This window comes from Trichomycterus rosablanca, chromosome 15, assembly GCF_030014385.1.
Source record: "Trichomycterus rosablanca isolate fTriRos1 chromosome 15, fTriRos1.hap1, whole genome shotgun sequence".
NCBI lineage: Eukaryota > Metazoa > Chordata > Actinopteri > Siluriformes > Trichomycteridae > Trichomycterus > Trichomycterus rosablanca.
Window position 1 is genome coordinate 22,923,337 of NC_086002.1, and position 23,157 is coordinate 22,946,493.

The window sequence follows — 23,157 nt, forward strand, 5'->3', positions numbered from 1 at the left end:
TCTACACTGCTATACAAGTTGTGCACTGACTACTCTAAGTTATGAAAAGATATAATAAAATATTTGCAGAAATGTGAGGGGTGTACTCACTTTTGTGATACACTGTATATATGATGTTATGATTTTGGAACATTATAATAGACATGTAGTCTATTGTATATTATATGAGTGCTATGTATAATAGACATGTATAATAGACATCCTTTAAAAGGGTATTGTATTTTTTTGTTTCTTTGTTATATAAGTGTAACAAATATACTTTTGCATCTGACATTGAGTATTGTAGCTAAAATGTTTGAGTACTGTAGCTAAGATGTGAGTAAATGGTTTCTGTATTTGTTCATTCATTCCAGTAAAAGTTTTAACTGAGAGAACATCGCTTTATCACTCTCGTGATTATTTCTCCCCATTTTCAGGGGTACAACACGTGTATTTGTGTAAGCGTAATTGTGTATCAGAATCTAAGTGTGGATGTATATATGAGTGTGTGTGCATGTGAGTTTGTGGGTGTGCATGTCTATGTATACGTGTGTGAGCGTGTCTATGTATGTATGTGTGTGAGCATGTGTATGTGTGTGTGCATGTGAGTTTGTGAGTGTGCATGTCTATGTATACGTGTGTCTATTGTGTGTTTGCAGTGTGTGTGTGTGTGTGTGTGTGTTTGTGTATGAGTGTGCAGTTGCAGAGAGAGGTGTTCAGGCCCAGTGAGCTCAGCTGTCCAATCAGATGCTGAGGAATGATGGTGTTGAATGCTGAGCTGAAGTTAAACAGCATCCTAACATACAGATGTGTCATTTCTGTCCACATGTGTAAGAGCCAGATGAGGTGTGGTGGCTATGGCATCATCTGTTGAGCGGTTGGTATGATACGTGAACTGCAGTGGGTCCATTGAGGGGGACAGCGGGGTCTTAACATGCTTAATGACGAGTTTCTCAAAGCACTTCATGACAAGAGGTGTGAGAGCTACAGGACGATAGTGGTTGAGGCAGGACACTGACCACTTCTTTAACAAAGGCACGATGATGGTGGTCTTAGGTGTCACATAATTGTGGCACTATTCTGTATTCATTCATTCATAGTCTGTTTTACCAAAGCTTTATCTTGGTCAGGGTTGCAGTGGGTCTGGTAACCATTGGAGAATGAGCTGAGTGAGATTGTGTAGTTGTTTATTATCTGTGTTTTTGCTGTTTTTGGTTCGACCTAAATCTATTTTAAGTTATTGTTTAAAATCCAGTGTGTGGTGCAGAGGTCTGGGAACAATTTGTGGTTCCAGAAACTTTTTACTTATAAATTCTCACACTAACAGATATTTGATCAATTATAAACTAGCTGAACTAACAAAATATTTGTGTCGTGGCTCTGTAGCTCTTTCAGTTCATGTGTTTTGTTACTCATTTTGTCTCTGAGAACCTGAGGAATCTTCTTCACATTCACAGTGATTGTTACATGAAACTACAATGAAAGCAGGTGTTATTTACACAAGAACCTTTATTTTTATTTAAGGTCTTTCACACACACACACAGTCTTCTTTCTATAATCTTCATCCACGCAGATGCCTGTAGAATAAACACACAATACAATCAATATTTTAATAGTTTCATGTTATTACTTCTACTTATCCTAATGATATTAGCATTACAATCTTTGTAAGCATTCTCTGTGATCTAGGCCATATTACAAGATCTTTTAGTTCTAACTTATTAAGTCTGTTTCATTCTTACTAACCCTAACCTCATACTGTTCTCTGTAAACCACTCATGCTGAAGGATTTCTTTAAGGCTGAGACGTTTTTCAGGCTGTTTCTCCAGACACCTACTTATCAGATGGTAGCATGCTGTGTGCAGTGATCAAATGAGATTAAAATGTTGTTGTATTTAAAACTAGATTTCTTATTTACATTTTCTATCATTGTAATGACGATATAAACTTGATCAAACTTTTTAAATCATGTTTTCATGCAGGTTTTACAGACTGTGTGTTTCTAGATCTTAATGTGAGCTGTTTCCATTTTCTTACTATCAGAAAGTTCAGGTAAAAAGTCCAGGCCCCCATCAACAATCTCCACTTCATCCCCGAACGGCATCTCTCCACAAACTATGGTGTGCAGGAGTACGCCCAGACTCCACACAGTAGCAGGGCAGTCATACATTTCCTTCTCAACTATCCACTCAGGTGGAGCGTATGACTTAGTGCCTGAGTGAAAGGGAGAAATGCTTTAGAGAAATACTTCTCCACTCAAATCCATTTCATTCTGTAACTAAGTACTTCTGAGGGGAACTTACCTGAAAATGAGGTGTACGCTGTTTCCTTGTGTAAGTCCCCACAGCCAAAGTCGATCAGCTTGACCTCCAGTGTCTCTGTGTTCACCAGAAGATTTTCTGGCTTGATGTCCCGGTGAAAAACTCCACAATCATGGCAGTGAATTGCAGCCAGAACCACCTGCCACATGATGAGCTGAGCCACAGCTTCATTCATTGGGAATTGCTGAATGAAGTCAAAGAGGTCCATACAGGGGATGGGTCGCTCCAGGATTAGGATGTAGTGCTCGGGCGTGTCAAACCAATCCAGTAGTTTCAGCACAGAATTACAGTGAGGTGGCTTGGATACCATCTTCATTAACGCCACCTCCGCAGGAAGTGGGTACGTCTCTCCAGGCTAATAGAACAACAGACAAGGTTTGGAATCAGTAGTAGGTCTAAACTATGATGAGCAGGTCTGTTAGTAAAGATCTGGGCTGGTCTAAGGCAGTAAGTGGACCAACAGTTTTGGTCTAGATCTGGTCTATAAAGGTTTTTATCTTGTTTAAACCTTGTTGAGTCTTTGTGATACTTTATTAGTAAAAGAAAAAGATGAACTTACAATAGTGATGAATCTGTCGCGGGGGTCCTTCAGCACATATTTCACAGCAACCTGTTCACAAATACAAACACAAATTAGTGGATTTAGTTGTACAGAAGTAATAATAATAAACATTAGGGTTTAGTTAAAGAATCTCATCATCCAAATAGAACATTTCACCTTCTGATTGTATCTTATTAATGTGTAATGCTCTACACTTCCTGTCTTGTGTTTATGTGCTGATGTTCACCTGTTTCCCATCTGCATTACAAACACCAGCATAAACCGCACCACAGCCTCCTTCTCCCAGCAGCTCTCCCACAGTGTAGCAACAATCAAAACTCTCTGTAAAAGTGATTTTTATTCCATTTCAGTCAAATTCACATAGAAAATGTACATCATATCAGCAGTACTAAATATTTGTTATATAAAGGCTGTCAGTGGTGTTTGGCTGTATTCTGTATTTCTGCAGGTGTAATATAATCTCTATTGGTTGATGTAGCAGGTAACAGATGTACAACAATATATTATAACAGGAATTAGTGGAGATTAAATTGACCTTCATGGTTCAGGTTGTTGAAGAAATGAACGCTGGTGGTTGGATCCTCTGGGCTTTCTTCATCGCTCAGGATTTCTTCTTCTGCACCTACAGAACAAACCCCTGAAAAGCTGTATGTACTATACTTACCACCGCTCTCAACAGAGGCATCAGAGTCATTCAACTCAGCAGCACATTCAAAGATCACTTCACCAAGGCCGATCTCAGCTACAGAGGCTAAAGGTCAAAGGTAGGAAGGTGTCGAGGGAAGAAGGTGAAACAGAAACAGTTCAGCTATTTTGAAGCTAAAGTCTGCAGGTAAGGTTTGATTCAGCTGTAATCTCAATATTACCTGAAGATCCAGATGCTTTTTGGTGCTGATCTGATTCTGAACTAACTGCAGACGATGATGACGACTTCCTGTCTAGTGTCTATCAAACAGATCATACTGGTGTTTAAATGAGAGACTTTTTGTTGCTGTATTATTACATCATTAGATATACAGGGGTTGGACAAAATAACTGAAACACCTGTCATTTTAGTGTGGTAGGTTTCATGGCTAAATTGGACCAGTCTGGTGGCCAATCTTCATTAATTGCACATTGCACCAGTAAGAGCAGAGTGTGAAGGTTCAATTAGCAGGGTAAGAGCACAGTTTTGCTTAAAATATTGCAATGCACACAACATTATGGGTGACATACCAGAGTTCAAAAGAGGACAAATTGTTGGTGCACGTCTTGCTGGCGCATCTGTGACCAAGACAGCAAGTCTTTGTGATGTATCAAGAGCCACGGTATCCAGGGTAATGTCAGCATACCACCAAGAAGGACAAACCACATCCAACAGGATTAACTGTGGACGCAAGAGGAAGCTGTCTGAAAGGGATGTTCGGGTGCTAACCCGGATTGTATCCAAAAAACATAAAACCACGGCTGCCCAAATCACGGCAGAATTAAATGTGCACCTCAACTCTCCTGTTTCCACCAGAACTGTCCGTCGGGAGCTCCACACGGTCAATATACACGGCGGGCTGCTATAGCCAAACCTTTGGTCACTCGTGCCAATGCCAAACGTCGGTTTCAATGGTGCAAGGAGCGCAAATCTTGGGCTGTGGACAATGTGAAACATGTATTGTTCTCTGATGAGTCCACCTTTACTGTTTTCCCCACATCCGGGAGAGTTACGGTGTGGAGAAGCCCCAAAGAAGCGTACCACCCAGACTGTTGCATGCCCAGAGTGAAGCATGGGGGTGGATCAGTGATGGTTTGGGCTGCCATATCATGGCATTCCCTTGGCCCAATACTTGTGCTAGATGGGCGCGTCACTGCCAAGGACTACCGAACCATTCTGGAGGACCATGTGCATCCAATGGCGGTGCCGTGTATCAGGATGACAATGCACCAATACACACAGCAAGACTGGTGAAAGATTGGTTTGATGAACATGAAAGTAAAGTTGAACATCTCCCATGGCCTGCACAGTCACCAGATCTAAATATTATTGAGCCACTTTGGGGTGTTTTGGAGAAGCGAGTCAGGAAACGTTTTCCTCCACCAGCATCACGTAGTGACCTGGCCACTATCCTGCAAGAAGAATGGCTTAAAATCCCTCTGACCACTGTGCAGGACTTGTATATGTCATTTCCAAGACGAATTGACGCTGTATTGGCCGCAAAAGGAGGCCCTACACCATACTAATAAATTATTGTGGTCTAAAACCAGGTGTTTCAGTTATTTTGTCCAACCCCTGTATATGTACATGTCTCAGTGATTATCAGAAGGTGTTACCTCCAAGCTGTCTGATCTGTCAGCATCATCAGGCTTGGTAATGATGTTCTGTATTACTTTCATCCAAGCCTGTCCAATCTCCTCTGAATCAGCTTTCAAAAAACACCTCCTTCACACACACACACACACACACACACACACACACAATACACATTTTAATTAAACGATTTATGTATTTTGTGTGAGAAAGGTGTTTACAAATGTAATATATATAAATGAGTATTATTATTGAACAACACTCACTTAGTGGGTGAAACCAGCTGGAAGTGAAAGCTGTGTCTGATGTTCTCAGAGTGTTCAATCCTACACAATCTCACATCTTCTATCAGCACAGTCGCCTCACGCTGGTTACAAACAAACAAAGTTTACACCAAAAATAATAGATGATCTTAAAAGCACATTTTAACAGTTCATGCTGTATAATGTTTAGTTTTACTAAATGTAAAGTGTTCTTGTGTCTATATGAGGTTCCTCCAGGTACTTTGGTTACCTTACACAACCCCAAAACATGCAGAAGGTGGAGTGGCTAGTGGCTACCCTGAAATGCCTCTGTGTGTACGTGGGTAATTAAATGGGTGAGTGAGTGGTGCTCTGCATGAACAGGGACAGAGTAGTGTGTTTAGGACAGGACAAGATTGAGACGAATGATCTGCTGTGGTGACCCCTAACTGATTTAAATCCCAGCAGTGCTATTGACCAGCCTGACATCGACACAGACGTCATGGGCCACGTCTCAGGATTGGTGGCTGAAGCCCCTGTGATGATTGGCACTTTGTTCAGGTGATTCCTGCCTTGTGTCCAGTGTTTCCCTGTGTAACCAGACCCCCGAGACCCTGACCAAGGAAAATGAAATCAGGTTGGAAAAGGTCATGTGTCTCACCTTAGACTTGCTCTTGTAAATGAGCTGATTGTCCTTAATCATAAACCAGCGCCTGCAGAGAACAACACAGAAACACAGAAACAGCTGCAGCTACTGAATATTACTGACAATATTACTGCAGGAATGAAACTGTTCAGTACATCAGGGTTTGTTCAGTGCTTTATTTCATGTCAACAAGTTTTGTGTATCACTTTTTATCTAATATAATATTTTATCTGAGGATTTATTTATTTTGATCAGTTAATTAAGTGAATAAGTGAATAAAAAATACTGATATTTAATTAAAATAAAACGTTTTGAATCCACTTGAGCTTTCTACAAACCTGTTCCATGTCTTAAACACATTGCTGGCCCTCTTGAACAGAAATCCCTCCATAACGATCCTGTTCTCTCTGTCCACATCGTATTTCTGTCTGCTGTCCTCATTCAGGTCGTCCTGAGAAGACGTCCGAGGACGGGTCAGACAAACCGGCCAACAAAAGAATCTCTGCATTAAAGAAGCACGTTGGTTCTCACGTCTCTTCTGTTTCTCAGCCATGATGAGTGAAGAGGTGAAAACAGAGCAGCTTCACCAAACCCGAACTTTTATTCCATCAGGATTTAATAGAGGAGCTCAGAACAGCGACTGTGACGTCACCCAGTTCTACAGTGGAGCTGAAACAACTTCATTTACAGCCGATTACACACACACACACACACACACACACACACACACACACACACACACAATTACATATTACATGTGGTTACTGTGTGTGTATTGTACAATCAGTATCATTAAACACACACACACACACACACACACACAATTACATATCACACACACACACACACACACACACACACACACAATTACATAATACATGTGGTTACTGTGTGTGTATTGTACACTCAGTATCATTAAACACACACACACACACACACACACAATTACATATTACACACACACACACAATTACATATTACACACACACACAATTACATATTACATGTGGTTACTGTGTGTGTATTGTACAATCAGTATCATTAAACACACACACACACACACACAATTACATATTACATGTGGTTACTGTGTGTGTATTGTACACTCAGTATCATTAACCCTTTAAAGCCGGCCCATTCAAATTTCGAAACAATAATTTCGATGGCTTAAAGCCTTGTATCTCCGCCGTCCAATCACTGATTGTAAATCTGAAAACTGCCCCAGGTAGCTGACAACCCAGGCTAAAAGGCAATATCATTGGTCAAGCGGTTTGTGTCGTGGCTGGTTTGCATATTTAATGAGAAGTCGGAGAATTTATTTTTTTCATTCTCCCCGCCCTCACACGGAGCGCTGCTGAGACAGTCGACTGGATAACAACACAGAAAGGGAAATTCTGTCAGTGAAATAAGGTAAGATTTATTTTAAAACTGTTTATTAGTGTTATTACTTTTCATTTCTACTCAGAAAACTTGGCTTTAATGGTAAAATTGTAATATTATTAGTGTTTACGCTTTGTAAAAGCTGAGGTGTTTTTGAGAGTTGCGTTCTAAGTTTAGTCAGTCAGCTGCACAACTCTCCTTTCTGAATCGATTGCAATGTTTTTTATGTCCATCTAGATGGAAATAAATACGTGTGGAGAGTTTATCAGATACCTTTTTAGTCTCGTTTGTTTAGTAGTTTGTAAAGTATGCAGCAGTTTTACACAAATAAGTGATTAGTACTGAACCTAAGCTAAGCTAAGCTACCGGAGCTGTTTGTTACATCCTGCAGCCATGTGGTTTGAAAAGGTTGCTAAAGGCTGCTCTCAAACTCCAAAGTTAGATTTTATGCATGTAATCTTGAAATCAGTTATATCTTACTTGTTTTACTTCAATACTGTCTAAAGTCTGCTTAGAAATCACCTTAGCTTTGCTCATAATAGCATTACATTTTGCATTGCATGCATTTAGCATGACTGGCTAAAGTAAGCTGAGGCAGAAAGCATAAAGGTGAAAGAGAAATATTATTTTATCTATAAAATATTTCTGTCAAATTTGCATCATTTTCTAAAAAATTGCTGCATTTATTTGAGAGACTAAAGTATGCTATGCTACCATATAGGTGCATATAAGTAGATAACATGTCAGTCTGGGCAATTTATAACTTCTTTTTTTACCATAATATATTTTTTTCTGTGGTAATTCTTACTTGTATCAGTGAAATATAGTTTTATCTATAAAATATTTCTGTCAGATTTGCATAATTTTCTAATGTATTGCAAGATATATTTGAAAGGGACAAAAAAATATGGTATCAAACTTTTTTTGAAAGCTTTTTTTGAAAGCATACAGGTGCATAACATTTCAGTCTGTGACTATTTACAACATTTTAAATATAACCATAGAATCAAGTTTTGTCTTGTATTTATTGCTCCTCTTAGATAATTATTGTTTTATGTGTAAACCATGTGCCAGATTTGAGAAACTTTTGTCATATGTATTGGTTCAGTGTACTTGAGTTTACTTCTAAACATGAGCCTGTGGACATTAGCTTCTCTGGCAAAAACATATAGAGTATTTGCGATTGAATTCTACATATATGTAATTATTTTTAAAATAATATCACTGTCACCACCTTTATTCACTGTAATCTCTTTCTTTTATTATTCTGAGATGGATGGAGACAAGGCTCAATATTCATGCCTTATGGAGTCTCTGAAGAGGAGACGGTGGCTAGGCCCTGACGAGCTTAGACTTATTGCTGAACATGACAGCGATGAAGATCATGAAGGCATGACCATTGAAGAGGAGGACTTCATGGACATGGAGCTCTTGGATGAAGGGGAAGAAGAGGATGAAGAGGAGCAAGATGAGCAGAGGGATCAACCAACAACCTGCTATCGGTAAATGCATGTATTCCAATAGTGTGTATTTGTAAATGTGTGTGTGTACATATATGCTGACAATAAATGTCAGCATTTGCATCCACACACACAATCAGGGCTGCCAACAAAAAGTTAAAATTAACAAAAGAGTACAAACTGAGATTATGATTTTTACTAATGTTTGCTTTCTTTTATGGGTTTGGTTAGTCTTTCTTGTCCCATGTCAGGTAGGAAGCGGAAACGCTTTCCTGACTCTGTATCCTTTCCTTCCTATGCTGATGTAGACACAGAAGCACCAAAGCCCATACCATTTAATCCCTCTCGTCCAGTAGGCATAGATCTGGAAAGTGTGCATAGGGCTGTACGGTCAGCCACAAGTACCTTGCGTGAAATAGACTTCTTCAAGTTGTTTTTCACGTACACCATCGTTGCCGAGATTTGCCAGTTTACAAACTCTAAGGGGTGGGAGCTTGTACTGAATAGGCCGTCTTATGCGAACCATCATGGGGCATGGGAAGAAGTGACCCCGGATGAATTCTACCGGTTTCTTGGGCTCCTTATTTACATGGGTTTCACGTCCCTGCACAGCATTCACAGATATTGGGGAACCAAATCTCTTCAGGGTTCATGGGCCAAGTTATTCATGTCCCGTGACCGTTTCAAGGAATTGATGGCAGCCCTCCATGTTGTAGATCCTGCCACAGAAAATAATCTTGATCGTCTTAGGAAGTTGCGTTACCTGATGGACCACCTCAAAACCAAGTGTCAGCAGCTTTTCCAGGCTAATGAAAATCTGAGCATAGACGAGAGAATGGTCAAATCAAAAGGTCGATCAGGATTCAAGCAGTATATGAAGGGCAAACCTACTCGCTGGGGTTTCAAATTGTGGGTCATTGCAACTTCAAATTCGGGATATACCTTAGACTTTGATGTTTACACAGGCAGTCTTGATGGGCGCATAACTGATTTGGCTATAAAAGTGATTGAAGACCTTGTGCAGCCATTTAAAAATCAAGGTCACACAGTATGGTTTGACAACTTCTATACATCACCAACTGTTATGGTCCGACTTAAGGAGTGGGGAATCAATGCTTGTGGGACATGTAGGATTAATCGTAAGAAATTCCCAGTGGATTTCAAAGATGTCAAGAAATGGGAGCGGCAAGCTAACCGTGGTGATATGAGGTGGTGTAGAATTGACGGAAATGTCTTAGTTGTTCAGTGGAAGGACACGCGAGCAGTTACATGCCTCTCTAATTTCCACAATGCTAATGATTCATCAGAGGTTTCTAGGATGGTAAAGGTTGGTGCCAAGTGGGACAGAAAAGTAGTCCGTCAACCAGCTGTAGTAAAGGACTACAATAAACACATGGGAGGTGTTGACAGATCTGATCAAATGTTAAACACATACAGTCTGCTTCAGAAAACTCAAAAGTGGTGGAAAACACTTTTCTTCCATTTTGTGGACATAGCCGTCGTTAATAGTTTCATTTTGTTTCAGGACTGGCATCATTCCAATCCAGCATCACGTTATGGGTTTAGTTTAGCAGGCTACAGCCAGATAAACTTTAGGGAAAATCTTTCGCGCCAACTTGCAGACATTGCCGTAGATTCAATTTTGCCATCTCAGCTTTCAGTAGCTCCAACCACTTCCTCATCGTTTTACGTCACCCACATTCCTCAGATGGAGCAAGTATCAAGAAATTGCTGGCTTTGCTACAACAAATTCAAAAAAGAAAATAAAACAAAGATTGCATGCATGGCTCCTGAGTGCCAAGGTAGAAGATTTTGTTTAGTTGGCAATCGAAACTGTTTTCAGTCTTGGCATTCTAGCGAAGGAGATGAGTTTCGCAGTTAGACCTACACAGGGCTTCTGTCTTCTACTGTCAGTCCCTCTCATCCTTCCTCAACCCCTGTGTTTGTGTATATGTTCTTTGTTTCTCTTTCTCTTCACAGGTCAAAGTTCAGTGTGCATTGTTCATTGGAAGGAGGTGACTTGAGGTAATTATCCATTGTGCATTGTCTGTTAAATATTTTGTAGTGAATTTTTGGCAAAATGGCTTAGATGAGATTTGATATCCTGTTGCCTCAAAACTGTTTACTGAATTGTTCAATGATTATCCTGAACAAATAATTGCTTTTTCTTGTATTGTTGAATTGGATTATTTGAGAGTTTGTTTTATGGAGTGATGCATTGTTCATTGTTCTTCAATAGTGCTGAACTATAATGTATTGTTGTTTTGAAATTATTTATAGAATGAGAAGTGTATATAATTCTAATAAAAATCTTTAATGTTTTTGAACTATACACTGTTGTTAGAGTGCTTATTTTGTCAAATACATTTTATCTGCCATCCCAGATACTGCTGAGCACAGAGAACCTGACACCACTTTTGGACATGGCTAACAAAAGACAGGCATGTCCAAAGTCCGGCCCGCAGGACAATCATGACCCGAGGTCGGATTTTATATGACCCGCATCTTCTGTCTTAAGTTGCATTAGTTGTGGCCCGCCAGCACAGTCAAATAGAAAAAAAATTAATTATATTAATTTAAGATGCAATTCTCCTTTTTACTAATTGGTGGCAGCAGCACTGTAAGTACGCATTCATGAGAAGTGACAAAACCGTGAATGAGACTCGTTGAGGTGATAAAAGTGACACAGGTTGTACAAACAACGATTAACGGGAACAAAATGTAACGTGACGTATTGTACTAAAACAACGACCTAAGAATTTGAGTGATGGAGAGAACTTATGCCCAGTAATAATTTAGAGAAATTCAGAGTTCCTGTGTCGTTCTTTTAGTACATAAAGCCACGATAAGTTTTATTTTTGTAAATGTACCCCGTCTTATTTTACAGAGTTTCTGAAAGTTTTAAAGTTCAGTTAGAAATTCAGATAGCTTTTTCTGTATGTTCTGATTTGTTCACCTGAATGCGTACATTTGGTTGTTATTCACTGTGTGAAATTATTAAATAACAGCATATTTATATGCATATTTTATTATTTTAAATAATGTCATCAGGGCCTGTTGTCTCCCGGGTACTTTCACATTATCAAATCTGGCCCTCCTGACATAAGGCTTCTTTTACACAGTGAAGTTTTAAATTGCATTTGTGCATGTAACTCCGTATTGTTGTGCTTTACAAAGGTTTACCAGTATAATCCCTCACCCATGTGGTTATATCAGCTACTGATAAATAATGATTGTAGATACAGTTTTATCTGAGGGATTAGAGATCACTGGTGTTCAGTTTAGGCTTGTGCTCTTGACAATGACCCGAAGCACACACCCAAAGAGAACAAAGGAGTGGCTTTAGAGAAAGTCTGTTCATGTCCTTGAGAGTCCACACCTGAATCCAGTGGAGCATCTGTGGAAGGAGATGAAAATGGTTGTGTACCGACGCTCCCCATCCAACCTGATGGAGCTTGCAAGGATATGCCAAGAGGAATGTCCAGAAACAAGTGTGCCAAGCTTGTAGCTTCTTTCCCAAGATGCACTGAAGCTGTAATTGCTGTCAAGCGTGCATCAACCAAGCTTTAAGCTAAGGGTGTGTACAGATACGTAACCCCTAAATAAACGATTTATGTCTGTAAAATAAAATTACATATTTTCTAAACCCTGTTTTCACTTTGTATTTATTGGCGATTGTGTGTCAATGTCTGATGCAAAAATGCTATTATAGAATGAGTCTGTAACATAATTAAACATGGAGAAGGTAAAAGGGGTGTGCAGACTTTCCAGCTTAACTGTATATACCCTTCCAATATGCTGTTAAAACACAGAACACATTAGTGCAAAATAATATGATATACACAAGTGCAGATAAAAAAAACAGTATAATAAATACAAAGACCTACAACAAATACACAAGAAATTTCTAATCTAAAGAGACTGAGAGGGACAGGACCAGAGACAAGAGTGGTGTTGGTCAGTACATGGTTCAGAGCAGGGGCGGCTCCTTCCTTTCTTCCAGTGTTAAACTAGCTGTGACCTGTCTGTGACCTGTCTGTCTGTCGGAATATCGTAGTCCAATCAGTGTCGAGTTGTGTTCCGTACAGTACGGACTAAAGTCTGATTAAAAATCGACTGTTATGTTAAAGCTTTTTTTTTTTCGAACTGCAGGCACTGCAATGCATTTTGAGTGCAATGCAAAATGAGTTCCGGGAGGGCTCACACTTACGTGCTTGGGCTGGCACTTTTCTCACTGCCCCACTAAGCAACGCAGTCCAGAACCGGGGCTGCATGTCAGTGTGAAGATGGATTATGTAAAAATATTGTTTGCACTATTGAGAAAAAATGTTACATGATGTTCTTTATGTTGTTTTGCCTAAAATATGGTTCTGATTTATTATTACAAATAATGAAAATAATAAATGTTAAATAGCCTAAATAAAACATTCTGATAATGTTCCTATGATGGTGTAAGACGCGTTATTTTTTTTATAAGTGCAATCCTAACCGCCTACCCCCTGCTCAGGTAAACACCCGCCACCTCACCCCACCCTATGCCTTCCACCAACCCGTCAGCCCAGGGTGTTCCTTATTTCCAGTTCTGAAAGTTGGCAACCCTAATTGGAGCAGCTAGCGATCTCGTCAACATGACTACCATTACCTCAGGATCTGCTGCACCTAAAATAAAATGCTATTTGATGAAGACTGAATTAAATTGTTAGTGTGAAGGCTTTACTTCATTTTATGATTAATAGTAAAGCTGGTCTCTCTACAATGCAGCTAACTATATACCAAAATGCATTAGTGATGACAAACTATTTTTCAAATCAATGCAGTCTGCAAATGGAGGGGAACGTTCAGGACTCCCCAAAGACTTCAGCCAAAAGCAAAAGCAGTTTCTCTGTCAAGTCATTTCTGAAACGTCTTTTCAGGGTAAGTCATGATCATTTGAGAAGCAAAAATCAAAGATCATATTCAAATACAAGAACTTGGACATAACTGTGTGTTTATGTTTTCCTGAGTAGAACAAGAAGAAAATTCCATTAACAGAAGAAAATGTTGAAGCTGTCAGCACTACAGAAAGGTAATAAAAGTGCAGAAGACTGAAAACTTTAGATATATGATTTTAAGCAACAGATGGATATGAGCAAAATGTTCATGTATTTTTTAAGGTTGTTTATGGCCTTGAGTACAGCTAGACAGCATGTCGTGTTCTATTATATCTTTTATTGTAAAATTCTTTAATTCTTAGTTTAAACAGACAGAGAAGTGTAATCATTTCTTCTGTGTTGAATATGGCATGTTGTGCTAATTTTCATGTGGTTTATAATGATGAGATGTCACCCTGTCTGTCTGTCTGTCTCTCTCTCCAAACTATAGTGTAACGGATGTGTGTAGGGTGGATGAAGCCCAGAGTGAAAAGACTAAAACACCCACACCAGTCCTCTCCGACGACAGAAAACAGCAGCTCCAGGACAGAGGGTAAGAAATGCAGCAGCGTATATTTGTACGTTCATAAAGGTTAATACTGAACATGAACCCTGATCAGTATTGTATTTGTGTCTGTCTGATTTAATTGCAGGTTTGAAAACTTGGGAAACAGCTGCTACGTAAATGCCAGTATGCAGTGCCTGTTCAGCGCAGAATCTTTCTGCAAACAGCTCATGAAGAACATAAATGAAGACATGCCAGATAAATCAGCCAACCTTACCGGGTAGAGAAGAAGAAACAATGTTTTCTCAGTTTATTTATTATTTACTATTCAATTTCTTATTTTAGATTATGAATGATGAGAATGCTGATCTGGTAAAGTGTGTTTTGTGCTTTTGCAGATGTAATGCAAAGCTGTGGTCCATGAGAGAGAGAGAGAGCTCTGATTGGTCCATCAAGAACTCTCGTCTTGAAATTGATCGAGGCAGCTGCGCTTAACAACCCTGAATTTACACCTTACACTCAGAATGTAAGAAAACACAACACAGACACCCTGAACATGATTGTTTTGTGTTTTAAGATGTGAAATGAACTCAGCTAACACAGTTGCAAGTAAGATTGAAATGTTTAAATGTTTAGGATGCTCAGCAGTTCATGTTCCACTGTTTGATGGAAATGGAGCAAACCATGAGTGGCGCAGGGGACATGGCTGTTGAATCCAGTCAAAAAGAACTTCAACTTTCAGCTCTTGTGTATCATCACATGTAAAGGGTGAGAACCACTAATAAACTAAATGTTTACGTTCTTTCATTTCTTCTATTTTCACTAGAAATGACATGTCCACTTTGTGTGTGTAGATGTGGAGCTGAGAAAACCAGGATTGAGAACTATAACCACCTCTGACTTGGTCTTGTGCCTCAGGGATCCATCAAAGGCCTAAATGTATTTTTTAGGGTAAGTAGCACACACATCCATGCAAGTTCCAGTATGTACACAGTGGACAGGGCACTAATGCATTAAATGATGTCACACTCACACTAAAACCAGATTGAATTTTCTCTCAACTTTGCATTAAATGTGTATGTGTGTGTGTGTGTGTGTGTGTGTGTTGCTCGCTCTCCGTGATACTGAAAGTTTTCGGATTTGAATATCGATAATAAACAGCTTTTATTACGAGTTATGATTAATTCTCTCTACTGATGTGAAGCTGAATGGGTTGATTAGATTACAGCCAATAAGAACTGTGCAGAAATAAAAGACTCAGTTCCTTTCGTTCATTTCAAAGATCCGTTCAATAGAATCGGATCGTTGGCGAACGACCCATCACTAGTATATCTGCAGTTAGCACTGAGCATGTGAGTGAGAGGGGTGCGCCTGTTTAGCGGAGCAGCCTTGTGATGTCAGGAACAAGATCAGTGAGATTCAAACGCAGATCTGCTCTGACAAAAGCGAGAGAGCTACTGAGAACTTTACTGATAACTTCATAGACGTAATGAAGTACAGTGTCTGTGTAGCCCCGAATATTTTTAAAAACACATTCGTTTTAATTAAACTGTTTTTATTAAAATAGAATTATAAGAACTTTGAAACAGATTTTATTAGTAATTTACACATTTTGTTTAATATTTTTTTATTCATAATTATTAAATTATTAATTTTTTTGGTGCATGTAATTACTTTTCCAAGATTATCTGGCGTACCACCTCGTGCTGCTTCACGTACCACCAGTGGTACGCATACCACAGTTTGAGAACCACTGGACTATTCCATGAATTATTCTTTATTCTTTATTTTTCTCTCTTTATCTGTATAATTTCATGCTGAGGCCTTCGTGCATTTAAAGGACCCCTCCTACCTAGTGCTTATCTCAGATCTATCCAATTAGGAAAAGAACTAAGCTAAGTGAATTCTAGCAAAGATTATCCAACATGTTGTAATGTCTATGAATAAAATCCTCAGACAGACTGTCCGGGTAAGTCTACCAGTTACAGTGTATCACAAAAGTGAGTACACCCCTCACATTTCTGCAGATATTTAAGTATATCTTTTCATGGGACAACACTGACAAAATGACACTTTGACACAATGAAAAGTAGTCTGTGTGCAGCTTATATAACAGTGTAAATTTATTCTTCCCTCAAAATAACTCAATATACAGCCATTAATGTCTAAACCACCGGCAACAAAAGTGAGTACACCCCTAAGAGACTACACCCCTAAATGTCCAAATTGAGCACTGCTTGTCATTTTCCCTCCAAAATGTCATGTGACTCATTAGTGTTACTAGGTCTCAGGTGTGCATAGGGAGCAGATGTGTTCAATTTAGTAGTACAGCTCTCACACTCTCTCATACTGGTCACTGAAAGTTCCAACATGGCACCTCATGGCAAAGAACTCTCTGAGGATCTTAAAAGATGAATTGTTGCGCTACATGAAGATGGCCAAGGCTACAAGAAGATTGCCAACACCCTGAAACTGAGCTGCAGCACAGTGGCCAAGATCATCCAGCGTTTTAAAAGAACAGGGTCCACTCAGAACAGACCTCGCGTTGGTCGTCCAAAGAAGCTGAGTGCACGTGCTCAACGTCACATCCAACTGCTGTCTTTGAAAGATAGGCGCAGGAGTGCTGTCAGCATTGCTGCAGAGATTGAAAAGGTGGGGGGTCAGCCTGTCAGTGTTCAGACCATACGCCGCACACTACATCAAATTGGTCTGCATGGCTTTCACGCCAGAAGGAAGCCTCTTCTGAAGTCTCTAGACAAGAAAGCCCGCAAACAGTTTGCTGAAGACATGTCAACAAAGGACATGGATTACTGAAACCATGTCCTATGGTCTGATGAGACCAAGATTAATTTGTTTGGTTCAGATGGTCTCAAGCATGTGTGGCGGCAATCAGGTGAGGAGTACAAAGATAAGTGTGTCATGCCTACAGTCAAGCATGGTGGTGGGAATGCCATGGTCTGGGGCTGCATGAGTGCAGCAGGTGTTGGGGAGTTACATTTCATTGAGGGACACATGAACTCCAATATGTACTGTGAAATACTGAAGCAGAGCATGATCCCCTCCCTCCGGAAACTGGGTCGCAGGGCAGTGTTCCAGCATGATAATGACCCCAAACACACCTCTAAGACGACCACTGCTTTATTGAAGAGTGTAAAGGTAAAGGTGATGGACTGGCCAAGCATGTCTCCAGACCTAAACCCAATAGAACATCTTTGGGGCATCCTCAAGCGGAAGGTGGAGGAGCGCAAAGTCTCGAATATCTCGAAATTTACACTGTTATATAAGCTGCACACAGACTACTTTTCATTGTGTCAAAGTGTCATTTTGCCAGTGTTGTCCCATGAAAAGATATACTTAAATATCTGCAGAAATGTGAGGGGTGTACTCACTTTTGTGATACACTGTATGTATCATTTCTATTTTAATACTGTGTTGGAGATGTAGTGTTAAGAATGATGTTATACCAATATCCTGAACACAAAGCTAAAGAACATTTGTACTGCATGTTTAAATCACATGTATTGATTTCTGAGTATTAGAGCTGTTTAATCTATATAATCAGCATTTAGATTTTGTTCTGTTATTATGTTAGTGATATTAAGATTTCACTTTTACAATCAGATACGTTTTAAGATTACTTTGTGTAATAAAACTCTTCCCACACTAAGAGCAATGCTATGGTTTCTCTCCAGTGTGAATGCGCTGGTGCATTTTGAGAGCACTTTGTCGATTAAAACTCTTTCCACACTGTGAGCACTGATATGGTTTCTCTCCAGTGTGAATGTGCTGGTGTTTTTTCAGATCACTCTGTCCATTGAAACTCTTTCCACACTGTGAGCACTGATACGGTTTCTCTCCAGTGTGAATGCGCTGGTGAACTTTGAGATCACTCTGTGCATTAAAACTCTTCCCACACTGTGAGCACTGATACGGTTTTTCTCCAGTGTGAATGCGCTGGTGTCTTTTAAAATGACTCAGTTGATTAAAACTCTTTCCACACTGTAAGCACTGATATGGTTTCTCTCCAGTGGGAATGCGCTGGTGTCTTTTAAAATGACTCAGTTGATTAAAACTCTTCCCACACTGTAAGCACTGATATGGTTTCTCTCCAGTGTGAATGCGCTGGTGTATTTTGAGAGGACTTTGATGATTAAAACTCTTCCCACACTGTGAGCACTGATATGGTTTCTCTCCAGTGTGAATGCGCTGGTGTTTTTTTAGATCACTAAGTGTACTGAAACTCTTCCCACACTGTGAGCACTGATATGGGTTCTCTCCAGTGTGAATGCGCTGGTGTATTTCGAGATCACTCTGTGTATAAAAACTCTACTCACACTGTGAGCACTGATATGGTTTCTCTCCAGTGTGAATGCGCTGGTGTATTTTGAGATTACTCTGTCGATTAAAACTCTTCCCACACTGTGAGCACTGATATGGTTTCTCTCCAGTGTGAATGCGCTGGTGTATTTTGAGATCACTCTGTGTATTAAAACTCTTCCCACACTGTGAGCACTGATACGGTTTTTCTCCAGTGTGAATGCGCTGGTGTCTTTTAAAATGACTCAGTTGATTAAAACTCTTCCCACACTGTAAGCACTGATATAGTTTCTCTCCAGTGTGAATGCGCTGGTGTATTTTGAGATTACTCTGTGTATAAAAACTCTTCTCACACTGTGAGCACTGATATGGTTTCTCTCCAGTGTGAATGCGCTGGTGTATTTTGAGATTACTCTGTTGATTAAAACTCTTCTCACACTGTGAGCACCGATATGGTTTCTCTCCAGTGTGAATGCGCTGGTGTATTTTAAGATTACTCTGTTGATTGAAACTTTTCTCACACTGTGAGCACTGATATGGTTTCTCTCCAGTGTGAATGCGCTGGTGTTTTTTGAGATGAGACTGTGTATTAAAACTCTTCTCACACTGTGAGCACTGATATGGTTTCTCTCCAGTGTAAATGCGCTGGTGTATTTTGAGATCACTCTGTGTATAAAAACTCTTCTCACACTGTGAGCACTGATACAGTCTCTCTCTAGTGTGAATGCGCTGGTGTATTTTGAGATTACTCTGTCGATTAAAAATCTTCTCACACTGTGAGCACTGATATAGTTTCTCCGAAGTGTGAATGCCCTGGTGTCTTTTAAAATGACTCTCATGATTAAAACTCTTCCCACACTGTGAGCACTGATACGGTTTCTCTCCAGTGTGAATGCGCTGGTGTATTTTGAGATTACTCTGGTACCTGAAGCTCTTCCCACACTGTAAGCAGACGTTTCCTTCTTCCTGTGTGGGACTGAGAGACGTGTTAATGCTGACAGTACCAGAGGACGTTTGCTGATTACTGGAGCTTCTGGTGGGCGTCAGATCCTCATGTTCAGTCTTAATCTTCACCAGAGTCTCATATTTAACATGGTTGCAGCTCTTGATGTGATTGTGGAGCTGATTTTGGGTTGTAGAGGAACGTGGACACGAGGAGCAGCAGAAATCCTTGTTCAGTTCTGAAGCAGAAAATAATATATATAATAATAACATTATAAATAATCTAATACATTTATAACATTATAACTAATCTAATACATTTATAACATTATAAATCATCAAACACATTTATAACATTATGAGTCATCAAATACATTTATAACATTATAAGTCATCAAATACATTTATAACATTATAAATCATCAAATACATTTATAACATTATAAATCATCAAATACATTTATAACATTATAAGTCATCAAATACATTTATAACATTATAAATCATCAAATACATTTATAACATTATAAATCATCAAACACATTTATAACATTACAAATCATCAAATACATTTATAACATTATAAATCATCAAATACATTTATAACATTATAAATAATCTAATACATTTATAACATTATAAATAATCAAATACATTTATAACATTATAAGTCATCAAATACATTTATAACATTATAAATCATCAAATACATTTATAACATTATAAATCATCAAATACATTTATAACATTATAAATCATCAAATACATTTATAACATTATAAATCATCAAATACATTTATAACATTATAAATCATCAAATACATTTATAACATTATAAATAATAAAATACATTTATAACATAAATCATCAAATACATTTATAACATTATAAATCATCAAATACATTTATAACATTATAAATCATCTAATACATTTATAACATTATAAATAATAAAATACATTTATAACATTATAAATCATCAAATACATTTATAACATTATAAATCATCAAATACATTTATAACATTATAAATAATCTAATACATTTATAACATTATAAATAATCAAATACATTTATAACATTATAAGTCATCAAATACATTTATAACATTATAAATCATCAAATACATTTATAACATTATAAATCATCAAATACATTTATAACATTATAAATCATCAAATACATTTATAACATTATAAATCATCAAATACATTTATAACATTATAAATCATCAAATACATTTATAACATTATAAATCATCAAATACATTTATAACATTATAAATCATCAAATACATTTATAACATTACAAATAATCAAATAAATTTATAACATTATAAATCATCAAATACATTTATAACATTATAAATCATCAAATACATTTATAACATTATAAATCATCAAATACATTTATAACATTATAAATCATCAAATACATTTATAACATTATAAATCATCAAATACATTTATAACATTATAAATCATCAAATACATTTATAACATTATAAATCATCAAATACATTTATAACATTATAAATAATAAAATACATTTATAACATTATAAATCATCAAATACATTTATAACATTATAAATCATCAAATACATTTATAACATTATAAATCATCAAATACATTTATAACATTATAAATCATCAAATACATTTATAACATTATAAATCATCAAATACATTTATAACATTATAAATCATCAAATACATTTATAACATTATAAATCATCAAATACATTTATAACATTATAAATCATCAAATACATTTATAACATTATAAATAATAAAATACATTTATAACATTATAAATCATCAAATACATTTATAACATTATAAATCATCAAATACATTTATAACATTATAAATCATCAAATACATTTATAACATTATAAATAATAAAATACATTTATAACATTATAAATCATCAAATACATTTATAACATTATAAATAATAAAGATTGTTAGTAAATGTTAAACTGAGATCTGATGCTAAAGTCCTGTAACGTGATTCATCCTGCATTCATCATTTCCTGCTCACACTGATCTGCATGAGCACAATACAAGCTTTCACTGTATGATGCTTCATCCCAGCTGCCTCTGATTCTATTCAATCCAAATCTTATTTTACTCAAGATAAAAAATATCTTACTGAGTTCATCTTTATCTTCAGCTTCTTCCTTCTTCACAGGCTTCATCTGGAAACCTCCACACTGTTGGTCCTCTGGGGTGAGATGTTCCTCAGGGATCGAGGTTCCTTCACCTGAAATTTATTTGTTTTGTGAAGAAAAATAATAAGGTTGTTATTGTTGGTAGTAACGACCAACTTCTTTATTAAGCACTTAAGTTAGAACTAACAAACACATACATCTATACTATCTGTCAAAAAAGACGATCTATAAACCTTTGTTCAAACAGGGTTTCAGCCGATTTATTAATAATAATAATAATAATAATAATACAACCCCAAATATAAAAAATACTTGGGACAGTATGGAAAATGGAAAATAATAAAACACAGAGTTTCTTACACTGACTTTCACTTTTATTTGATGTCAGACAGGATGAAGCTGAGATATTTCATCTTTTATCTGCTCAACTTCATTTCATTTATTAATAAACATCCATTCCTGCATTTCAGGTCTGTAACACATTCCAAAAATAGTTGGGACCGTTCTTTATTGGGGACAGGTCAGGACAGCAGGCAGGCCAGTCCAGTACCCGTACCCTCTTATTCCTCAGCCACGCCTTTGTAATGTGTGCAGCAGGTGGTTTTGCATCGTCTTGATAAAAAATGCTGGACATCCCTGGAAAAGACGACGTCTTGAAGGCAGCACATGTTGCTGATAACAGTCTGGATCCTTTTTGTCTTTGGTCCGGATCACACGCTGTCCATTTTTCCATAAAAAGACCTGAAATGTTGATTCATCTGACCACAATACATGTTTCCGCCTTTGGGCAAGATGGCAGCGCATGCCCCCGAGCGTCTCACCAGGCTTAGCGATCTAGTGTTTATTTATTTGCCAATTTTCACTTGAATCACTCGAGTGAACTACACATACGACAGACAGACACTAATGGACATTCATTTATACCGCTTTAAGTGTTGTTTTGGACCGTCCATTCAAGTTCAACCGGCTACTTCCAGAGGTGAGCAGAACACCGCGTCCAAGAGAGCTGTTCATCTCAACAGGAAGAGCCAAAACAGGGTAAATGTGGAGGATAGCATGCTAAGCTAAAACTACCTTGTTTCTTACTTGCCAATATGCCATGAGAAATTAAAAATCTGGACCCTGACACAGAAGAGGATCATGGACTGCAGCTAAACCACAGCGTGGTGGAACTGATGAAGAGCTTCTGTGGTGGTGTTTGCCTTTATATAAACAAAACCTGGTGCATGGACTCTGTCATAGTTAATACCTACTGCTCTGCTGACCTGGAATACCTGGTTATAACGTGTAGACCCTTTATAAACAGGTATTATAACCACCAGAGGTTTCCTGCATTGTTACTGCTGCAGTTTATATCCCTCCAGATGCTAATGCTAACGCAGCTATGAAAGACCTTTGTGAACCCAGATGGAGTTTTTATTGTTTCTGGGGACTTTAAT

At 37.9% G+C, this 23,157-nt stretch overlaps 1 protein-coding gene and 1 pseudogene across 4 annotated transcripts; both read right to left on the bottom strand.

Annotated features, from left to right (window-relative positions):
* Nucleotides 1-1,468: 1,468 nt before the first annotated feature.
* LOC134328740 (serine/threonine-protein kinase pim-2-like) lies at nt 1,469-19,715 on the bottom strand. 4 transcript variants are annotated; one of them, XM_063009930.1, is made up of 14 exons: nt 19,527-19,632; nt 6,561-6,707; nt 6,368-6,480; nt 6,045-6,096; nt 5,408-5,508; nt 5,165-5,273; nt 3,730-3,808; nt 3,399-3,614; nt 3,090-3,184; nt 2,861-2,911; nt 2,284-2,656; nt 2,018-2,194; nt 1,727-1,835; nt 1,469-1,557 (listed from the first exon to the last, which is right to left on the bottom strand). In XM_063009930.1, exons 3-14 carry the CDS (start codon nt 6,418-6,420, stop codon nt 1,542-1,544), a joined length of 1,431 nt encoding a protein of 476 aa, XP_062866000.1. In that variant the 5' UTR covers nt 6,421-6,480; nt 6,561-6,707; nt 19,527-19,632; the 3' UTR covers nt 1,469-1,541. The 4 variants fall into 4 exon arrangements, with proteins under 4 accessions (XP_062866000.1, XP_062865997.1, XP_062865998.1 ...); XM_063009927.1 differs by having other exon boundaries at nt 6,368-6,707; nt 19,527-19,704; XM_063009928.1 differs by having other exon boundaries at nt 1,733-1,835; nt 6,368-6,707; nt 19,527-19,702.
* Nucleotides 17,870-23,157, bottom strand: part of LOC134328732 (zinc finger protein 850-like) — a 314,276-nt pseudogene continuing 308,988 nt past the window's right edge.